The following is a 21,837-nucleotide window of genomic DNA, read 5'->3' as shown; positions in this document are numbered from 1 at the left end:
ATGACTTTGAGGCTCGGGAAGAAGATGAAGTCACATTTATTAAGGATGACATCATCATCATCAACTCTAAGCCCGTCAGTGATGGGTGGATGACCGGGACTGTGCAGAGAACCGGCAAATCCGGCTTCCTGCCATCAAACTATGTTGAATGTAAGTAGCATCATGCCGTCTGAACCAGAGTTGTGAAGCTCAGTTTAAAAACAACACAGATATCCAGCCACCGTTAAAGCATCATGGTGGCTTATGATTAATTTAAAAAATATCATCCATGAACTCAGCTGTTTGAACAGATCTCTCTTTAACTCATCGTAGGCTGCAGTTCTCCACTTACAGAGCTAAACACAAACCAGCTGGAAAATTCACACAAACTGGTTTCTTTGAATTAACTCTTCATTTTCCAAAACAAACTGGACAAATTTAAAGGGTTTATTTAATAATAAACATTTATTTAGTTAGAATTAGTCATGTACATAAAAATATAATAAATAAATATATTTAACAAATAGCTTTTATAATACATTAGACCATGACCTTAGGACCAAAGAGCCCTGATGGTTCACCTCTGGAGCTGAGTAAATATGTAGAGAGATCATTTACCTGTTCTAAAGGTGACACACACACTCACACACCCCCAACAAAGATGACAATTTAATACCCGAGTGTCTAAGAGGAAAATTGTTCTGACTCAGATCTGATGAAGAGAGTTCTGGTGAACTGGTTTGTCTTCTCCCATCAGGTGTCTCTGGTGTCAAACTGGATTCAAACACAGAGTCTGGTTCTTCCGAGGATGAAATGGAGACGATGAAGGTGAGAAAAATAATTATCTGACCTTCCACACAAATTTAGAGCTCAGCACTCAGCAGGTCATATAAAGATTTTAATGTCTGCGGCTGCTGATGCTTGTTCAGAGGGACAGACATCAATGCTGTGATTATAAAAACTGGTTTATAGATCAGATTTTGAGTTTACTGCAGCGCAGACAGGTGAGTTTTATCTTAACCTTGATCTTATACCACACCACAGCTTTTTATTCTTTATTTCTGTCACAAAAAATTCTAATTTTCTTTTCCTTTTCAACATAATTTGTCTGAATTGAAGCTTTGTCGTCATAAACTGTAGAATTCATGATCTGCACAAAATGCTTCAGTTATGTTCAGACTGTAAGAATATTTTTCTGAACAGAAATTGGTTCATTTGTTATCAAACATGTTTCTTTTACATTTCAGGCTTCTTCTGACTTCACTGCAGAGGGTGAAACTGAATCTGCACAAGTTTTGTACAGGTGATCCTCAAACTCATCTCATGACCCTGTTTCACCAGCCTGAAGCTGTAATTATTAATCTTATATCTTTGTAATGGATAAAATAACCCTCCCAGTCGTCCTCCTTCCTTTTCCTGCTGATCAGACGCTTAAATTAACGGAGATCACTTTATTAATTCAGTTTATTGTTCTTGGCTGGATCCTGAGAAGAGTTCCTCTATTACTAGAACAACTTGAACAGGAAAATCAGAGGATATGTGCAGGTCATACAGCGTTTTAAAACTCTCACTAGTGGGTTTTATTAAATGTTGAACCTAAGCTGGAAACAACTGAATGAGCTCAACTGAACAGTTTAATAGTTGATCTAAACTCCAGGAGTTAGACTCCCAAAACCAGAGTACAGGCTCTTTAGGAAGAAGAACAATTAATGTATCAAAACTCAGAGCTGAGATTTCTGTTCAAGTCCAGAGAAAAGATGAAAGATCTTCCTCTCTGCTCCAGTATTGGTGGTGGCCTTTAAGATGATCCTGATCTGTTTTGAACAATCATCCTCATGTTCCTGTATGAGACGAGCTGTCACACTAAAATTAATCTTTTTACTTTCTTTTTATTATAAGACTCAAACTGTAAAGACTTCAGCTATGAAAATAATTTCAGGTATTTTTATGATGGTTTTTTAAATGTAGTTTATTAATTAAGACAGCCCAGCAATTTCTTGTTGAGCAAAGCTCATAAAATGATTATTTTCTCATCTCGCTCCTAAATTTCTGGATATGTTTATTCATGCAGGTGCAGCGATAGGACAGTCAAATCTCCCAGTGACAAGATTGGTGAGTACTACAATTCTGCTTTATATTTATTGATCTATTGTCAGTAACATCTAAAGTGGAATGAGGAATGTGCTGATTCTGTAACAAATCCATATTTGGGAGAATTGAAAATTCTTATCAGAGCTGTTAGCTGACACAAGGTTAGAAAGATTAAGACTCATTACTGAGTTTTGTTGTGAATCTTAGATAAAGGGGCTAAAAACCGACCTTCTCCTTAAGTTATTCTTTAGCTTGATAGAAAATATCAGGGAGAATTTGAAAGGACTTTGATACGATTTTACTGGAAAATACAACTGTCCTAATCAGAATCTGTACACTCAAAATCAATTAAACTTTATTTATTTAGCACTTTTCAGACAAATATAAATGAAAGTGTTTAAAATAAAGCAACCATGTTTAAACATGGGGGTGTTTGGGGATTTGAACAGGGCATTTATGTGGTTTGCATCATGTTCTCCTCATGTGGGTGGGTAAGTGTGGATACTCTGGCTTTGTCCCACAGTTCAAAAACATTGTAAACATTGATTATTTTTCCTTTAAATTCTCCTAAAGATAGAGTGTGAATGACGGATTGTCTCGCTGTGTTGGTCCAGTGTGTACCCGCCTTTAGCCTGCTTATTACTGAACTGTGATTGTTTTATAAAAGTATTTTATGTGTGGAAACCAATTGTTTGGCCAAAATGATATTGTCATGTAGTGTTATATGATGTGATAATAGCATGAGGAGTAATATGTGTTCTGTGTCACTTCTGTAGAAAAGCATTGGTTTAATCAGGCAGAGAACAGTGGAAGTGTTTGTGGAAACCAGCATAATGATCTACAGTTCACAGGAGACTTTGTTCCTTTTTATTAAGGAAAAATATTTTTTAACTGTGGGTTGGCTTAGTCAATTTATATCTTATTTTTATTTGGGGGGGTGAGGGGTTTGTCCATGACACAGATGTTGCTCGTGGCAAACCTGAGCCGCTTTCTGAACCAATGGTACAGCCAGGCAGTTTTTCCTTTAAATGATACAAAGCCCGATACACACTTTGCAGAAATACTTGCTGTATTACTTGTCACACGCTCCGAAGACACAGCGCAATATGTCCCATCACAATGCAGAGCTATTTATTTTCAGAACCGAGCAGGGGAAGAGGAGCTTTAGCGGAATGGTGGTTTTGGAATCTTAAAACGCTGGTTCTGTGTTGACGAGAAGTCCAAATGATAAACAGCTGTGGCAGAATCGCCAGGACTTGTCCCTGTTTGAATAAGCCAAGCCCATAGTTTTCCTTTTCACCATCACCCTTCCAAGTGGCGCTGGCATGCACCTGTAGCGCATCATCTTCTAATACAGGCAATGATGCTGGATAGAGGGGGCCATCAGAGCTGATGAGGTGAAAGTAGAGGTGTCACCTCGGCTCTAATTGGTTCACCATCCAGCATACCAGACATTTTCCTGGTAGGCCAGTGTGTTTTTTGTACTGATAAAGTTTATTTATTGGTCTGACTGGTCCATAAACTCAGTCGGTCAGCAGCTCAACTAACTCTTGGCCAGCCCGCTCAAATCTTCAAAGAGCACCACCTTTCACTGTGGTCCCTGCACCTGAGTCTTTCATTCATCCAAACAGTTATTACAAAACTTTATGTCCTGACCACCGGCCCATGAAACACGTTAATCTGCAGCTTATTGGTTGTTTACCTACTGAAACCAGGATGAATCAGATTCTTTAAACCCCTTCTGGCTCTGAGCCTGTGGATGCAGCTACTTGTTGGAATCGAGCAGAACAATGGAGGCGCAGAGGAAGTGTATGATGGAAAAATGTAAAAATCCAACATGAGAACAGCTGGTTGTGTTCACTGGTTAACTGGTTGTGTTCACTGGTTAACTGGTTGTGTTTACTGGTTAAAACAACACATCTTAAATTTGGTTCTTTAATATTTTCCTAAACTAAATTGTCTAATTGAAAGTGAGGACATTATTTTTAAACGTCATCCATCAAAATTAAGTGAGTCAGCAAATTTCTGATTTTCTTCATTAGCCTGTTTGTTATTGATTGTGAGCTGAAAATCTGATACTTTTGGGTCAAAATGTGTTACAGGCAGCTTCTGTGTATGTGTTTATGGACAATATACAGAAATATATTTTTAAGATTGTACACCTAAGTCCAGATGTTAATACTGGCGCTGATTGGCTCTTTACCAGAGAATCCAATAATTCTGGTCATGACTGCATCGTAATGATAAAAGAAAAATCTCCATCAATCATTAGTTGAACCTTGTTGGGATAACATCTCCAGAAGAGAAGAGCAGGCAGCAGACACAGAGACACTACTTCTACACTTCAACTGGAAATAGTTTTATCTCATCCTCATTTTTCATGTCGGTTCTGTTTTTTTTCTTTCAAACACAAATTCGGATGAATTCTGCTCTAATATTCATTGCTGTGCTGGAGTATTGAATTTTATATTTTATTAAAAAAAGACAACTTTTGGAAGTATGTAACATGTCTACTCTCACTAATTCCTGCTAACTCACTGCATGGTTTCACTGATTTAAAAAAGTTACACAGATGATATAGGCCTATTTAAGGGAGCGCCAAGATTCATGGCGTGCATGATCGTATATGAGCCAACATGCCAGGGCAATTTTTTGTCCCAGCCCACATCTGGCTCTAGTTACCAGCTGTTGTCATGCATCTCTTCGCATAACCAGCTTATTGTATTAAACACATACTTGAGTGTTGCAGGTTTAACAACTATGTCTTGTAGTGAAATGGCTCAGCCACATTGTGAAATGCTTACTGACCTAAACATGCTCATCCTTTTGGTTTTTGTCGCTGGAGTTGTGTACTTACTTGGCCAACATGTGACATGTTTTGCTTGATTTAAGGTGTGGCTCCTTGAGATGAATCACAGAGTGATCAGACCTGAGGCTGTGTTTGCACTGTTTATACTACTGGGCCATTACAAGCTGGTCATTGAAAGCCGTCCTGCAAATTTTCAATATTTTCCTGCGCCAACACGCCTGATTCAAATCAGATGGATCCAACAGTGAAACAATAACTCATTCATGTGAATGTCTGTTTGAGCAGGGAAACATTGAAAACTTGCAGGACGAGGGCCATGGTTCCCCACTGAGCTAGAGTTATCTCTGAGTCAGTGTGAGCATGTATAAGAGCCAATCCAAAGTTCATAACCAACGCTGATTTAATCTCACCAACTTCTGTTTATACAAAGAGTCATGTGACGTTTCTGAGTCACAGTAGTACGTTAGCACATACGTCACCTGTACCCAATGTTCACATTAACTAGATTATTCACCGTGTCCGTACAGTGTGATGCATTAAGATCCCGAAACTATTTCTGGTGTTTCCCACAGGAAAGAGATTGAAACTGCTTTATCAAGCTGAGACAGGAGAGGTTTATTATCTGCTACTCTCAATCACCCTACATGTTTCCATGTCTGTCACATAGTTTCTACACAGCCAGTTTACCGGGCACTGTATGACTTTAAGGCTCTGGAAGAAGATGAAGTCTCATTCACTAAGGATGACATCATCATCATCAACTCTAAGCCCGTCAGTGATGGGTGGATGACCGGGACTGTGCAGAGAACCGGCAAATCCGGCTTCCTGCCATCAAACTATGTTGAATGTAAGTAGCATCATGCCGTCTGAACCAGACTTGTGAAGCTCAGCTTAAAAACAACACAGATATCCAGCCACCGTTAAAGCATCATGGTGGCTTGTGATTAGTTTAAAAAATATGATCCATGTACTCAGCTGTTTGAACAGATCTCTCTTTAAACTCATCGTAAGCTGCAGCTCTCCACTTACAGAGCTAAACACAAACCAGCTGGCTTCTTTGAATGAACTCTTCATGTTTCAAAACAAACTGGACAAATTTAAAGGGTTTATTTAATCATAAACATTTATTTAGTTAGAATTAGTCATGTACATAAAAATATCATAAATAAATATATTTAACAAATAGCTTTTATAATACATTAGACCATGACCTTAGGACCAAAGAGCCCTGATGGTTCACCTCTGGAGCTGAGTAAATATGTAGAGAGATCATTTACCTGTTCTAAAGGTGGCACACACACTCACACACCCCCAACAAAGATGACAATTTAATACCAGAGTGTCTAAGAGGAAAGTCGTTCTGACTCAGATCTGATGAAGAGAGTTCTGGTGAACTGGTTTGTCTTCTCCCATCAGGTGTCTCTGGTGTCAAACTGGATTCAAACACAGAGTCTGGTTCTTCCGAGGATGAAATGGAGACGATGAAGGTGAGAAAAATAATTATCTGACCTTCCACACAAATTTAGAGCTCAGCACTCAGCAGGTCATATAAAGATTTTAATGTCTGCGGCTGCTGATGCTTGTTCAGAGGGACAAACATCAATGCTGTGATTATAAAAAGAGGTTTAAAGATCAGATTTTAAGTTTACTGCAGTGCAGACAGGTGAGTTTTATCTTAACCTTGATCTCATACCGCACCACAGCTTTTTATTCTTTATTTCTGTCACAGAAATGTGTGATTTTCTTTTTCTTTTCAACATAATTTCTCTGAATTGAAGCTTTGTTGTCATAAACTGTAGAATTCATGATCTGCACAAAATGCTTCAGTTATGTTCAGACTGTAAGAATATTTTTCTGAACAGAAATTGGTTTATTTGTCGTAAATTATGTTTCTTTTACATTTCAGGCTCCTTTAGACTTCACTCCAGAAGTTGAAACTGAATCTGCACAAGTCTTGTACAGGTGATCCTCAAACTCATCTCATGACCCTGTTTCATCAGCCTGAAGCTGTTATTATTCAGGTTGTATCAGCAATACTGGCTCCACAGTAGCTGCTGTTTGAAGCAGTTTTGGTATTTTCAGCAGTTATTACATGAATATGTGAAGATATGTGTACATGTTTGTAAAAGGCTTGAATCAAAATATCAAACACTAAGTAAATAATCCAGTATGATTACTGAAGGTTGAAGTAAATTCTGTTTCACCCTCAGCTGTATCTTTGCAATTAATTAAATTACCCTCCCAGTCGGCCTCCTTTATTTTCTCGTTTATTGTTCTTGGCTGGATCCTGAGAGGAATTCCTTTATTACTTGAATACATTGAACATGAAAATCAGAGGATGTGTGCAGGTCATACAACGTTTTAAAACTCTCACTAGTGGCTTTTATTAAATGTTGACCCTAAGCTGGAAACAACTGAATGAGCTCAACTGAACAGTTTAATAGTTGATCTAAACTTCAGGAGTTAGACTCCCAAAACCAGAGTACAGACTCTTTAGGAAGAAGAACAACTAATGTGTCAAAACTCAGAGCTGAGATTTCTGTTCAGGTCCAGAGAAAAGATGAAGAGTCTTCCTCTCTGCTCCAGTATTGGTGGTGGCCTCTCGTTGGCTGAGCTTCGGATAGTTTGTTGATTTGAGTGAAAAACAAGGACCCGTTCCAGAAAGTGGGTTATTGTATCTGAGTATAAGTGTTCTGTTACCATGGTAACCGACTCCGTGAAGTGATCCTACTTGTTGGCAGATTCACTATAAAGAAACTAGCCCCACACATTACCCCACATTCTGGATGCTGCATGTTTCTGCCAGTGGAATGTTGGCTTGTAGAAGGGCCCTGAGTGTGTGCTGTGCTTTAGGGTTCATGCTACATTTTAGACACTTTAGACTTTAATTTGATCCAAAGAATAAACAGTAGTTTGGGTAATTTTTCTCCAATGTGTCAGCGTTTATCAAGTGGAGTCTGATAATGGTTTTTAATGTTGTTTAAAAAGACTCGTTGTCATTTAGCCTCTCTGTGTCCTGCAGGTTCAAGTGTCCTGGTCCAGGTTCGTTCCAGTGTGCGCTGACTGGACTGGTGTTTGTTACAGCTCATGAGGTGGAGATACAGTACAGGACCGACCAGTGGGATGAGAAGCTCCTCCAATCAGCTGGAAAGACCCCGGCTGGACCGCTGTTCAACATCAAGTGTTCTGAGGATGCCGTCCATCAGCTTCACCTCCCACACTGCGAAACAAAGGAAGGTGAGCCAGACACGGTTAGTTAGTGATGAAGCCCATGGTCCTGTTAGTGACCCCTACAGGCTGCAGATGGCAACTACAGCCACAGTCTGATCAAACACTGTGTGGTGTTTATTCTGCATCACATTTTTCATTTCAGTATCCAAAATTTAAAAATTAGCTTAGTTCTTCACAGTAAACTGATAAATGTGTTTAACATAAATTTAATCACAATATTATTTTTACAGCTGCTTCAGAAGAAACATGTTATTCTCATCCATTTTCTTTAGTGGATTTCATGTATGTCTGACCTTTAAACTTTGAGAAATTTCTGGATATGAGTGAGAATTTTAAAGTGAAGAATAGTGCAAAATAAAAATTTCTCATCTGGGAATCACAAATAAAAACATACATTTCCTCTAAATTTCTCTAGTTCTTTTTTCTCTGTTCTGTTTTCTCATTCTGCTTTTTTTCTCTATAAAATCTTTAAAATCAATACAACCTTTACATCTGTGGACATCAGCTCTCTTCTGAAAGAGGTCCTGAATCCAGCAGTGTTGATAGTTGTGTGAGAAAAGGCCTCATCAGACAGTGATGACTTCTACGGTTTCATGATTCATTATAAAAATTACCACTGATGATATAATGAAGTTGTCATTTTTATATTTATCTACTCTGTTTTCACAGCTCTGCTCTCTGGAGGCGTCCTGTCTGTCCTCCACATCTCTGATGATGGGATGAGCATCCTTGAGCCGCTGCAGATCACAGAAACTCATGTGATTGTAAAAGTTCCTCATCTGTCTGCCTTCGGCCTTGTCTGGGATCTCATAACGGGGTTTTTGAACATGAAACCGATTAAGGGACAGGTCCTGTTGTTCCTCAGACTGCCAAACACTGAAACACAGAAGCAGAATCTTGATGTGTTTCTGTTGCCAAGCAACATCCCTGTGAAGGAGGTAAAGAGTTATTATAACCTCACTTTTCCTTTTCTTCCTCCTGCTGGTTGATCCTGCAGAGTTCCAGGTCAGATTAGATAGTAAATCTTATCTAGAGCTTCTCACTCTATTCAAAGGTCCTGATGACCACAGATCAAGGTTGGAACGTAGATCACCAGGTGGTAATGCTCATCGTCAGAGCTGATAACAGCAGTACATTCATTCATTTCAACTACATTATGGAAAATATTTATACAGTGATGGAAAAAGTTTTTTGGACACCCCGCGTATTTGTGAAATATTACATTAAGATTCATTCATTCTCTTTTTAATCATTCTTGGTAGTCAAGTGCAATATCTTTGCAAAATACTAAAACAAACCCCTAAACCCCCTAAAAATTGATTGGTTCCATAAAAACACAGGAAATTTTGAGTACTGTGTAATTTTGATACCAGTGATCCACCAGTGAAGGTTGTGCTTTTTTTTTTTAAAGACACAATTTGTGTTGCTCTGCTTTGTGTCTGTTTAAAATGAGCACATTTGAAGGTTCTTTAGAGACAAAATGATTGAAGCAAGGAACTTAACACATGCCAGAGATACAGATTCTCATCCTGGAGGGGAACAGCTGCTGCCAGACATCCGGGAAGTGCAGATGGATAATAACTGCAGAGATACAGACCAACCAACAGCTTGGAAGATGAACCAAGATCTGGGGGTCCATAGATTCCTTCAGCAGGGAAAGGCCGCATCCTGATCTGCATGAGCAGGAAAACCCTTCATCACAGGAGCTTCAGCAGCAGTAGTCAAACCAAACTGGTGTCCAGTGTTTCACCCACACTGTACGTAGCCGACTGTTAGATCGCGGCTTAAGGTCCTTCAGGCTGTCAAAAAGCTCCTGATCTATGAGAGATAGAGGTTAGTCTGGCATCGTTGGGCCCAAACACACAGAAGAACTTGTTAAAACTGTTATGAATTTAGTTTACTTAGTTTTTTTTTTTTGGAAACAATGAACCAAAAGATATTATTTGTTTTTGTTTGTGTCTCAGTGTAAAAGACCTTAAAAGTTAAACTGAAGCTGTCTGAGAAGCTGCTGCTGTTGTGGCCCAAGTTGTTATCTTTGCTGGAATATGCTAACTTTACATTTTTTGGACCTCACTGCATTGACATCAATCAACCACAGACACATTATCCAGTATGAAGGGAGGCAATTAACAGAGAAGCACTTAAAATAGAACAAATCTGTGTGTAAAGGAGAGCGATTGATAAGTCCTCTAATTTAAAAGTTGTGCTGTGTCTCAAGGTCTGTGCACAGCATGAAGACTCTGAATACGTCAAGGTTCCCCCCACCTGTAAACTCATCAGAGATCAGAGTTACTCCGTTCACTGTCCAGTTGCCTGCATGATTCAACCACCAGTGAGTTTTTCTAGAAACTTTGTTAAAACTGTAACTTTCATTAAATTGATAGTTTAGTTAAATTTGGATGAATTAAAGATACTGACACCGTACTCCCGATTTCTAGAGGGAAGATTTTGACCCAGACTTTGGACCAAACTACCACCCAACCTTTGAGATCCGCCTGCCTACAAACACAAAAGAAGTGACGATCACAGTGAGAGATCACACAGACACAGAAGTCTGGGAGCGTGAGGTTGATCTGCCAGGTAAATTCTAACTACATCTCAATCAAATCAAATTTTATGTGTACAGTCTTTTACAGTAACTAAAAGGCACTCAAAGTTCTTTATAATTGAGTCATAAAAAGTATGTAAAAACACTGCATAAAAACATAAAATAATTCAAACACAGAAACACAATTAGAAATGCTACAGTGCTGCAGGGTATTCAGACCCTTCCAGAAGTGCAGAAAAAGGACAAATAAAATAATAAAGTACACCTAAAACCAAAACTGCTCTAGTTGGAATTGAAAGCAAATCTTCAGATTTGATTTATAAACGTCACCCACCTGGTAGAGATACAGTAAAGAACATAGAGTTACACGTGCAGATGGATCCATCATGCCTTCATTCTTTGTTTAATTTATTTAAGCTTGATTTTAAATTATAATGTTGGCTGAGCAGATGCCAGAAAACACTTGTGGGGCAGATGAGGAGGAAAGAGAGAGGAAAGAATCAATCCCATCAAACAATAATGCACGTACACTTTTGGAAATCTTTAGAAATATAGAAATGGCATTAGATTGTGGTAAAACATTTAAAAGTGTCATTAAAAACTGTTTTTAGGAGGCCTTTAGAAACAGAGACAGAAATAAAAACATCCATATTCAGTGTTTTTTGTAAGAAGTTAAACTTGGTTGGAATTACAGGGAATCTGAGGGGAACTCGCCTCTGAAAGGCAGAGGAGCCCATCTAAAGACATTCAGGTGATGCTTTAGGGGGACCCCTAAAAATAGTCCTGATGTTCATTAAACTGAATAGCATTAATTTGTCAGCAATGTGTTTATTTAATTAAATGAATTAAATCTCCCAAACGACGCAGATAAGCCGTTCTGTTCAGCACCATGGACAGCAGCTTTCTATCCTTGTTTCTGATTAAACAAGCTGCATACAGTAGCATAGAGTTTTTTTTTTTTTTTTTTTTTGGTAGTTAGCATGTTTTTTACCACGCTATGTGCACTAATATATATGTGCGTGCACGTGACTTGCAAAGTCGCAGTGCACGAGTGATAACAAGGCTCTGGTGTAATTCGAACCCTGGTTACAATCATTTGATGCAGCAAATGAAGAGGACAGTTTTCCTAAATGAGACCTGGTTTTAGGGATGTGAAACATGATAAGATATGAAGACTGTGTGATGGACTTGGATACTGGCTGCGTTTTGGGGGGAACCCGCCTGTTGTTGACGTTGGTTCAGCAGTCGCTCTTTTTCTTTCTTTTCTTTTTTCTTTAAGGGTTTTTGCATGGTAACAAGACTTCATCTCTTGTGAGCTCATTCAGGGGCGTCTCCAGCTTTTGAGGACATCCTGGGCTTAGCCCGAGGAGCTATATATATATATGTATATGTATATGTATATATATATATATGTGTGTATATATATATATATATATATATGTGTGTGTGTATATACATATATATATATATATATATATATATATATATATATATATATATATATATACATGTATACATATATATATTCGGGAGTACATTTGAATATAAAATTGATCACACACAAGAGATTCAATAATTTTTAACAAAATACACAAATTTGATATTGGCCTGTAGTTGGTTAAAACTGGCCTTCTTTTAAAAGAGGAACAATAAAAGCTGACTTACAATCTGATGGAATTTCTTTACTTTCAATCGAAAGAGTAAAAAGTATACTAAGAGGCTGTGCAACAGAATTAGCAGCCTTTTTTTAAATAATAATGCTCTATCAAATCTGGTCCAGGAGGTTTTCTGTGATTTAAACATTTAAGGCCTTTTGCACTTGCTGCACAATAAAAGGTACAAAATGAAAACATTTGAGGGTTTTTACAGGGAGTTGTTGAGGCAGCTCCTATAGAGTCAAACAAAGAACCAGATGCCACAAAATGCTTGTAAAGTTATCTTTCTTTAGCTGAGCTAAATAACTATTACCAATGTCCAATGTTTGACATGTCTGCTACTGGCTCCTCCTTTGTCTGTAACTAATCTTTGCTACCCTCTACAAAATAATGAAATCAAAAAACAGAAAACAAGTCAAGCTGATAATAATACAATGTTGTAATATAATACAATTTTTTTAAATCAACATCTTCCAGCACAATGAAAGCATTAACCTTTCCTGGCTATCTAGAGCTGTTATTCAGAAATGGGAAGAGTACTATGAACTACACAGGAGGTACATGAGATAAATACAACACCAGGTAATGAAAACTTTGAGTTATTCATAATAATAAAAAAAGATGACATGAAAGAACAAAACATTACTATTGAAGTATTTCCCATGTAATTTTTTTTTAAAAAAAGGGGTTTGCCCTGATCCGGTCCAGGGTACAAAACTGGGAAAAAAATATTCCAAAAGGGGTAAAGTACTGAAAAAGAACCCCTGCTAGAGCATGAGCAATCATGATTCAAGGTATGATAACATGTTTTGTTAAAATTTGGACTTAAATGTGCAGCCTTCATTTGTGTTGAGATGTTGCAGTTCAGTTGCATTAATTAATAACTAAGAATAACTAATGATAACTAATGCTAACTAAGGATAACTAATGATAACTAATTCTAACTAAGGATAACTAAGGATAGCAGCTTAGGTAGCACTAGCATACCTAAACAAAAATGCTGTATAAGTCAGAATGATTGTTGGCTATTGTAGACACTTACGTTTCCAAACCCTGATTATAAGACAACCCCCAATTTCCATAACTAATCTTCAGAAAAAGACTATCAGTGTTTCCTCTAACATTATACCCCTACCAGATCAAATTGAACTAGTTTGATCTGATTTCTATGTAATAAGAACCCACAGCAGAAGTCCTTTAAGTCTCATTTGCTCAATAAAAGGTTTATACTGAGTTATTTTATTAAAAACTAAACAGTGTGGTGTTATTTAGCTGATATGCACTTAGACTGTATAGCATATACATGACATATGTCAGAGCTGATCCATCTGTCGCGCTCTCGGAGTTGTGTCAAACAAAAGATACACATATTTGGGACAATACTGTATATCTTACCCTTTACTTTTCTTCTAAAAAAAGCTATGGGGTTGTAGCTACTTTATTTTAGACTTTCTGTCCGTTTTGCTAGCTCTATGCTGCTTTGCCGCGCTCTGACTGCTGCTCTCTCCTCTGCACATGCGCACACAGAGCCCCTGGTTATCGGCTGTGGGTTTGTGGCGCTATAGAAGCAACGTACTGTCATCTGACACCCAGTAACGTAATTTGACGTTAGTGACAGGGCTAATCAGACCCTCCAACCCACAGTCCAGCCCTGCTCAGCCCAGCGTTGCTCTGAATGTGAGCGTGAGTGAGTGTACGTGTGTGTAACCTGCGGCTGTTGAGACACAACGGAGCGGAGCGGCTGGAGGAGCGCGGCAGTTAAGTTTAACTGCATCGGTCTTTGCTGCCGGGGCTAGACTCAAAAGACTCGGGGCTAAAGCCCCGGAAAAATCGGCTGACGACGCCACTGAGCTCATTGCTTATCACAGATGAATTCAGTCATGTTTTGGAGTTCAACAGTGCTGTGAAACCAGTTTACTTCTCTGAATTTAAGTGGACAGTAGACATGTGGACACAGAGATTATTACTAAAGCAGAGCCACTGAATTAAACAGACAATGTGACATTAAATGTCTAATTATTTCAGTGTGCTTGTAAATTAATAAATAAACATTTTCTTGGCTTTCTTCCAGGTCAAAGAGGTGAAACCCCACAGAGGAATGTCCCAGGGGTTTCCTTGGAGGACCAGGTCCCAGCGGAGGACAGGCTGTTGTCAGCTCGAACACAGTTTATCAGCAGGGTGTCTGAACCGAATCTGGACAAGCTTCTGGATAAACTCCTAGAGCGCGGCGTTATAAATGAGGAAGAGATGGAGTCAGCCAGGACAAAGGCCAGAGCAGAAAAAGCTCGAGATGTGATCGACACGGTGCAAAGAAAGGGGACCGAAGCCAGCTCGGTTCTGATTGCTGCTCTCCGCGAAGTGGATTTGTTCCTTTCCAAAGTCCTGAACTTACACTGAAGCTTAACAAGAAACTGGAGCTGTGATGAAGAGTTTCTACAACAACAGACTGATTTCATGACTGTGATCTTAACGTGTGCTTTAACTGGACTTTGACTCTGAAAGTGATTCTCAGTGTGATCCAACCAAATCTGGACTGCTGTAGCTGGATGGTGAGCAGGAAAACAGTTTTACTGAGACGATGCATCTGCAGACATCAAGATTAGCAGAGCTCGAGTGAAACCAACTTTTTATAACAAACACAAACAAACACATCAGTCAGAAGCTTGTCTACATGCAGATGCTTCAGCATCTAACCACAAAATAAATCACTCTGTCTTTCTATGACGGAGAGCACACACTCTTTCCCCTTAAAGGAAAAAAATTCACTCAAAAAACACTTGTGTTATTTTTCTAACTTCTTGGTGCCTAAAATGAAGTCATGAAGTTTTCTTCCAGGTTTCAGCCTGAAATCTTTCAGCTCATTCACACCAGAACTTTAACCAGCCACCAGTTCTCCAGCTTTTTATGAAGAGACCTTGAGATTGTGTGAATAAGAAACCATGTAAATTTCGTTACTGTTGCTCTGGTTAGTCAAGTCAACTTTATTTATACACACATTAAAAAACAACATGATGATCAAAGTGTTGTACAACTAGGAGAGATAAAATACAAATAAAAAGCATAGCAAAACAAAAGCTGTTGGTTCAACTGGTGCAACGAGATAAAATTTATTTTATATCTCAACATTTAAGACTAGAAGGGCTGAAACTGGATTAAGTGTTAATCATTGTGTAGAGTAAATTTTTCTCTGTGCCCCATAAAATACAGAAATCAGCCATTTATAGTAAAATTAATACTATGGATTAAACACTGTCATTGATAAGGAATTAATAATTTTCCAACCTGTGTTATATTAGATCAAACAGCAGGGTGTCTTTGGTTCGGGAGCTCAATTAATCATCACTTGTTTTACTGTATTAGGACATTTGTCTTATTGGATTTATTCTTTGAACATGGTCAGTATGAATGGAGCACATTTAGAACTCAATGTATAATAAAATTCCCAAATCATGTGATCATTACCAGAGGTTTTATTTCCTTTATATTTTGATATATTCAACAGTCTCAGATAAAGAATATTCACCTTTTAAGAAACAGTCTGATCTCATAGTTTGGTGCAGGGAGTGCTTCTTGCTGACATACTTTAAATTTAATACATGTTTAAAGAGTCCTGTCATATGACTGAAGTGTGTTTGTGTGAGCTGATGGTGGAAATGATGCTCAGTGTTCCTGATTTGTTGGAACTGGGGTTTAGCTGAGTGTGGCCACAGTTCTGCTCACAGTTCACAATTTTCTGATTAAGTGATGCTTACTGCACAAGAATCACCCTCAACACGAACATTAATACATTAAAGAGCTCCATCTGCTGGCTGCCTGTGTGTGGTGCATTTGAGGGGAAGCGTTGACAAGGCTTCACAACCTCATGTCATGCAGCTCCTTGTCTCATCTTTGACTCAGTGTTTAATAAAACTCAGCACTGAAGGGTCAAACATAGTGTTTTTAAAGGGGAAATGTAGGAGAGAAAGGGTGTTAATGCAACTGTTATTTCATAAATAGCTGTATTGAATTAAAATTTGATACAAAGGTTTGTGCAACTTTGTAAAGTCATAGATTTTTAATTTTTAAAATGTTTCCCTTCAGTGTTTGGCTTCAGTCTGCTCCTCTTCTGGACCACTAGCTTTGGAGAGGATACACCTGGAAGAAACACAAGAATTAGATGGCAGAGTCCAGACCTGAACCACACTGAGAACCTTTGGGACAGGCCGAAGACTAGCAGCAGTCCAACTCTCCCATCAGAAATCCCAGATCTGCTGAAAACTGAATGCAACTCTAAAAGAAAATGATGCGACAGGATATTCATCCAAACTTCTTATTTGACCACAACATAGATGGATTCTGAAGTACCATTGGTTCATGGATCAGAAGATTTCAGACCGGTGTTGCCTTCATTCTGTCTGAATGTTGGCACTGAAAAAAAATTAATAAAAAAAAGACAGTTATTAACTAAGTAGTCCATAAAGTGACAAAATCTTTTTTACTACCCAACTCTGCATTGTACATGAATGTTTGTTAATAAACACAATTACGGTGCTAATTCTTGTGATTTGATAGAAATAATTTTGATCCCACAGGGAACAATTTTATTTACCAGCATCTCTCCTCACATGTCAGCTGGAGCTTCTTTGTGGGAGGGCAGGTTAACAAGGGAGATGGTCTTAGGTCTGGGTTTTCTACTTCAAACCCATCTCTTTTGGAGAACTGAGTCCTGCAGATCTAGGATGTGGCTCTGTCTTTTCTGTCTTTATGCTGTCCATCTAGTACTCCCGGATTGGGCGTGATGTGTGAGTGGGCGGGACTTAAAACTCCCGCTCGAGCAGGTTAGATCAAGCGCAATAAATACCTCAGCTAAATTAGAAAAAAATCTTCCTGCATCATAGCAGGTGGTGTGTCCCAGTCCGCACACTTCTATACTTCGAACACTACATTTAAATGCATAGTGCGCTGACAATGAAATTTCAGCAAAAATGCAGTGCACTGAAAGTACCCGGATGCTGCCCTAAAATCGGCCAAAAATCTAGTGTAAAACCATGGAAACTAAACGGACGTGTAACCGGAGCCTCAAGGTAGCCTCCGTTGGACCAATTCTAGGTTCGTGAGGCAGTACAATAAATTATAAATGACTGGCGGGAGGCAGACGACTTGAAGAGAATGCTGTGCATTTATAACAAATAGCATACAATATTATAACAAACAATAGCGGGCACAACAATTAGGAACATGAATAGTGAATGGTACCATCACAAAATAATTTGTATTCACTATATGCGGAAAGTCAAGTCAATTGTCCAAAAGTCAAAGGGAACTGTCTTATCAAGTAACTTGCTCTCAGCAAGACAAGAAATTACATATGTATATATCTCTCGCTCGCACGTCTGCACGTCTCTTAAGTCTCCTACAGTCAATGTTTGTGTGGTCCAGGGAGGTCCTACCACACCATGAATCTTGAGGGAAAGGTGATGACTTTCTCTACGTGACAGATGAATCCTAGAGTCCGGGGTGGCTCTCCATCTCCTCACAGGGAAGAGATTCCAAAATCACGGAGTCCATCCAGATCAACACCAACAGGAAAGGGTAGATACAAAAAAAAAAACCCAGCCTGCATGACAATAAATTCCCTTATTGCATACAGCCTTGATATTCATCACATATGTTGACATACAATTATGTTTTCAAACAAATATGCTTTCAAACAAATATGTTTTCTTACAAATATGGCCATATCTTCAATCTCATTCAAAGTTTAACACACTACTTAACTTTATGCCGTGGTCTGGTAAATTTTCACCTTTACAGTGCAATAAATTGAATGGTTTTAAACCATGACCAGTGAATTCTAATCAATTAACTAGAAAAGTATCTTCCTAGTCTTGTTGAAACATGAATTATTTTCAGTTTACAATCAAATTCAATCAATTTTTATCAATTGAATGACTGGTTTAACATTTTAAAAGCAACTTTCAAAACTATTTAACAAAACGTTTTACAGTACACTTTTAGCAACAACTGCACCAATAACAACTAGTACAGTATATTAGTTGCAGTAAACGGCACCTCGCAGGTAACCAGTTAAGTGTTAAAGAAAAAATAAAATCAAGAGCTTTATCTTAAGTTATAACTTTGCACCATTGAGTTAAACATAAAAGAATACTCTCTAAACTTCAATTAAATAACAATTAAATTATCAAAAACTTTCCATCGAGCAGCTTTGCCTGCGCATGTACTGACACACACTCACACCAGGGGAACTGACATGTGGCTGCCATGCTTGCTACTTAAGCTAGCAGCGCTAACTTTTTTTCAACTCACCAAGACGGTTAGATGTAAGAACCTCAGGAATTAACGTTCCCAGGTAGTCTTGCACATTCCCTTTGGTCCTCCTGAACCAAATACCTGGTTACAGGACACCCTATTTTTCCTTCTGAACAACTTTTTCCCTCTCGTCAGCCTTCTGCTTGCTCGCGCTGACTCGATCTACTGCAGCTGCGTCTGCGTAAGGAGGCGGAATCTACTTCCCCATCCAATTAGATGAAAGTACCCGTAGTTTTAACCAATAAGTGGAAAAAATGGCAAACACACCAAACAGACAAGTAATAAAACCAATTAAAGCTGCAAGCGGCATCCATCGGGTCCGAGCGTCCTGGACCCCGCCACCCGATGTTGCCATGACAACAGGTGGTGTAATGCATTAAGGACCCAACCTGTATGAATCCTGTCAAGTTTGGTGCAGTTCCCATGTATTCCTATGGAGATATGAGCAAACCGTGTTTCATGGCAAGAAGGCTTTTTTTGTTGGTTGCCATGGTTACAAGCTTTTTCCTATTAGAATAAATTGAATAGCGTTTGGTCCCCAACTTGTCAAGAATCTTCCCACCAAGTTTGGAGTGTGTCGCACGAATCCCCTCAGACTAGTTCGTTCAAATGGCAGTGAAATCCAAGATGGGGGGCACCCCGTTGCCATGGCAACAGGTGTTCGATTGACTTCTTTGCTGGACTTTGGGTGTCATAGGTATGAATACTGTGAACTTTGGTGCAGATCCAATGTATTTCTATGGAGATATAAGCAAACCGTGTTTCATGGCGAGAAGGTCGTTTTTCGTCGGTTGCCATGGTAACACGCTTTCTCCTATTAGAAAGATTTGAATAGCATTTGGTCCCCAACTTGTCAGGAAGATCCCCACCAAGTTTGGAGTCAATCGCACGAATCCCCTCAGACTAGTTCGTTCAAATACGATGTGTGTAAAGTGCAAAAAATGGCAAAAAAATGGCCGCAAACGCCAAGATGGCGGGCACCCCGTTGCCATGGCAACAGGTGTTAGATTGACTTTTTTGCTCGACGTGGGGTGTTACACGTGTGTGCCGAGTTTCGTCTTCCTATGTCGAAGTAGACTTTTTGGACCCCATTCATTTGGGCATTTTCTTGGTGTCTAGGTGGCGCTGTTGAGCCACTTTTGCATTGAAGTGTATGTGGACCTTATAATATCCGAGTTACACCGGGCTTGACGTGTGTGCCAAGTTTCACAACTTTTCATGGGTGTTTAGGGGGTCAAATTTGGCCTCGAAGCGCTTAGTATAATAAACATTTCAGGAACAATAGGGTCCTTCCATACTTCGTATGGCTCGGACCCTAATAAGAGAATGGCTTTGTAAAACAGATCAAATAAACAATAATGAAATATACAAAAATAAATACTGCAGAAAGGAAAAAAGAAACTTAAATCAGGAAGCTTAGCTCCACTGGGCTACAGACGCCATCTTGTTGATGTAGCGGAAAGGCAGGGACTTTCAACCAGTTTTCCAGAGCTGAATAATGGCGGCCACCAACTAAGCAGTATAGGTGGACAGACTACATCTCTCGGCTGGCCTGGGAACGCCTTGGGATCCCTTCAGATGAGCTGGTGAATGTGGCCGGGGAGAGGGAAGTCTGGGTTTCCCTGCTTAGGCAGCTGCCCCCGCAACCCGACTCCGGATAAGCGGAAGAAAATGGATGGATGGATGGTTATTCTATCATAATTCTAATGTAAACTGCAGCATGCTATCTATCACTTCTATGCATGACCACAGTTATGGATCTGATCATTTGTTGGAGGCTGCAGTTAGACCGACTCAGTAGAGTAGCACACGTAAATGTTAGTGGTTTTTTTTTTAACTGGCTTTGTGCTACGACTGATGAACGTTGGTCGGTTCTGTATGGTAATTCATTGTTGTAAAACCTCCAGATTAGCCTCCAGCACTGTGGTGTTTGTGGCATAAACAAAATGGTCCTTGATCTGAAAACTAATTTGGAAACAACACCTGTTAGAGAACCGGTCCACGTCAATGGTACCACTGACTAAGCAGTAGCTGCAAAGGTCTGCAACATAACCCGCTAACTGTAACTGTAGTAAATTGCAGTAGTATAATTACTGTTGACGTGTAAAGGTTTGAGGTGTGTAAGTTTCCTCTACTTGGCTCCGCCAGATTTATTTATTTATTTTTTTTAATTTATGTTGAGGTATTTTGGATGTTGCAGGGACAGACGAGGACACCAGGGCTCTTATTCACTGGCAGGCAGCCAATCCCTCATTGTTCACAGGAAGGAGGTATGCCAATACTGAAGCTTACAAGTAAGTATAAATGTATGTATAATTGTTTAGATTAGATGCTGAATCCAGAGGGAAGTTCGACATACATCCCCAGACCCCTCTTCTGTCCTCTGTCCTCTGGTCCAACTGGGGTGTCCCCCACGGGGCATGGTGGGTGGGTTATGTGTGACGTGACTGTGTGATAGTGAGTGCTTGTGGGTACGGTGCAGGGGAGGGTTTGAGTGTGGGGTTATATGGGGTGGAGATTGGAGTAGGTGGAGGATGGGGGGAGGGGGGTTGATGGCGCCCTGGTTCCCGGGGTGTGTGGCTTGAACATCCGGGTGTGTGCTGGCCTACCCCGGGTGGTTGTCTGGGGGAGGGCTGGTTTTCCTAGGCATGTTGCAGGCCCTCTGCCTTTGGAGGGTGGGGCAGCCGCCTCTGGGCTCCTGGGACCCTGGGCCCTTCACTCGGGCTGCCCTGGATGGCCGGTCCCTGGCGGGGCCGTCGGCTGCCGATCTTGGCCCACTGGTGCCTGTGCCCCAAGACTGCGGGGGGCTCTTGCTGGGGCTCTCCTCTGCCGCCCTTCAGGTGGGGCTGTAGTCGTCTTCGGAGTAGAGTGGGTTGGGTTCGTGCTCCGGGGCTGCTGCTGAGGGTCCGGGTCTCTAGGCTGCCCTGGTCTGTCTCTGACCTCCGTAAAGGCCGCATTTGGACACATTTGCACAATCTCACTCACCACTCCTCATCACTGATCACTCCTTATTCCTCATGCTCTGCATGCTGACACAGTCACTGAGTTGTCCAGTGAGTTTATATACTAAGAGATAATTCTTCTTTTCCCTGTGAGTTCGTATCTGGTCGCTTTTGTGCTACCTTCATGATATGTCTCTGTGATTTGGTTATTATTTAAGAACTCTTAATGACTAGCAGCTCTGTGTTTTTGTAAAAGTTGTAGGAAATGTTCTG

The 21,837-nt window shown here is 39.8% G+C and overlaps 3 protein-coding genes across 50 annotated transcripts in view; 2 read left to right on the top strand and 1 right to left on the bottom strand.

The window, feature by feature from the left end:
- The window catches only part of LOC121628724 (NACHT, LRR and PYD domains-containing protein 12-like), a 2,607,341-nt gene that overhangs the window by 1,120,380 nt on the left and 1,465,124 nt on the right, over window positions 1–21,837 (top strand). The gene's annotated exons all lie outside the window — the stretch shown is intronic.
- Window positions 1–21,837, bottom strand: part of LOC121628726 (NACHT, LRR and PYD domains-containing protein 14-like) — an 829,387-nt gene that overhangs the window by 709,081 nt on the left and 98,469 nt on the right. The gene's annotated exons all lie outside the window — the stretch shown is intronic.
- Window positions 57–16,072, top strand: LOC121628744 (NACHT, LRR and PYD domains-containing protein 1b allele 3-like). The gene is made up of 12 exons (XM_041968055.1): window positions 57–150; window positions 737–807; window positions 1,227–1,282; window positions 2,051–2,091; window positions 5,547–5,726; window positions 6,296–6,366; window positions 6,786–6,841; window positions 7,902–8,116; window positions 8,780–9,048; window positions 10,329–10,442; window positions 10,549–10,690; window positions 14,385–16,072. The coding sequence occupies exons 1-12, from the start codon at window positions 90–92 to the stop codon at window positions 14,708–14,710; spliced, it is 1,602 nt and encodes a 533-aa protein (XP_041823989.1). The 5' UTR covers window positions 57–89; the 3' UTR covers window positions 14,711–16,072.

This window comes from Melanotaenia boesemani, chromosome 18, assembly GCF_017639745.1.
Source record: "Melanotaenia boesemani isolate fMelBoe1 chromosome 18, fMelBoe1.pri, whole genome shotgun sequence".
Taxonomy (NCBI): domain Eukaryota; kingdom Metazoa; phylum Chordata; class Actinopteri; order Atheriniformes; family Melanotaeniidae; genus Melanotaenia; species Melanotaenia boesemani.
Note: the sequence above shows the minus strand (reverse complement) of the source record. Positions and strands in the feature narration are given on the sequence as shown.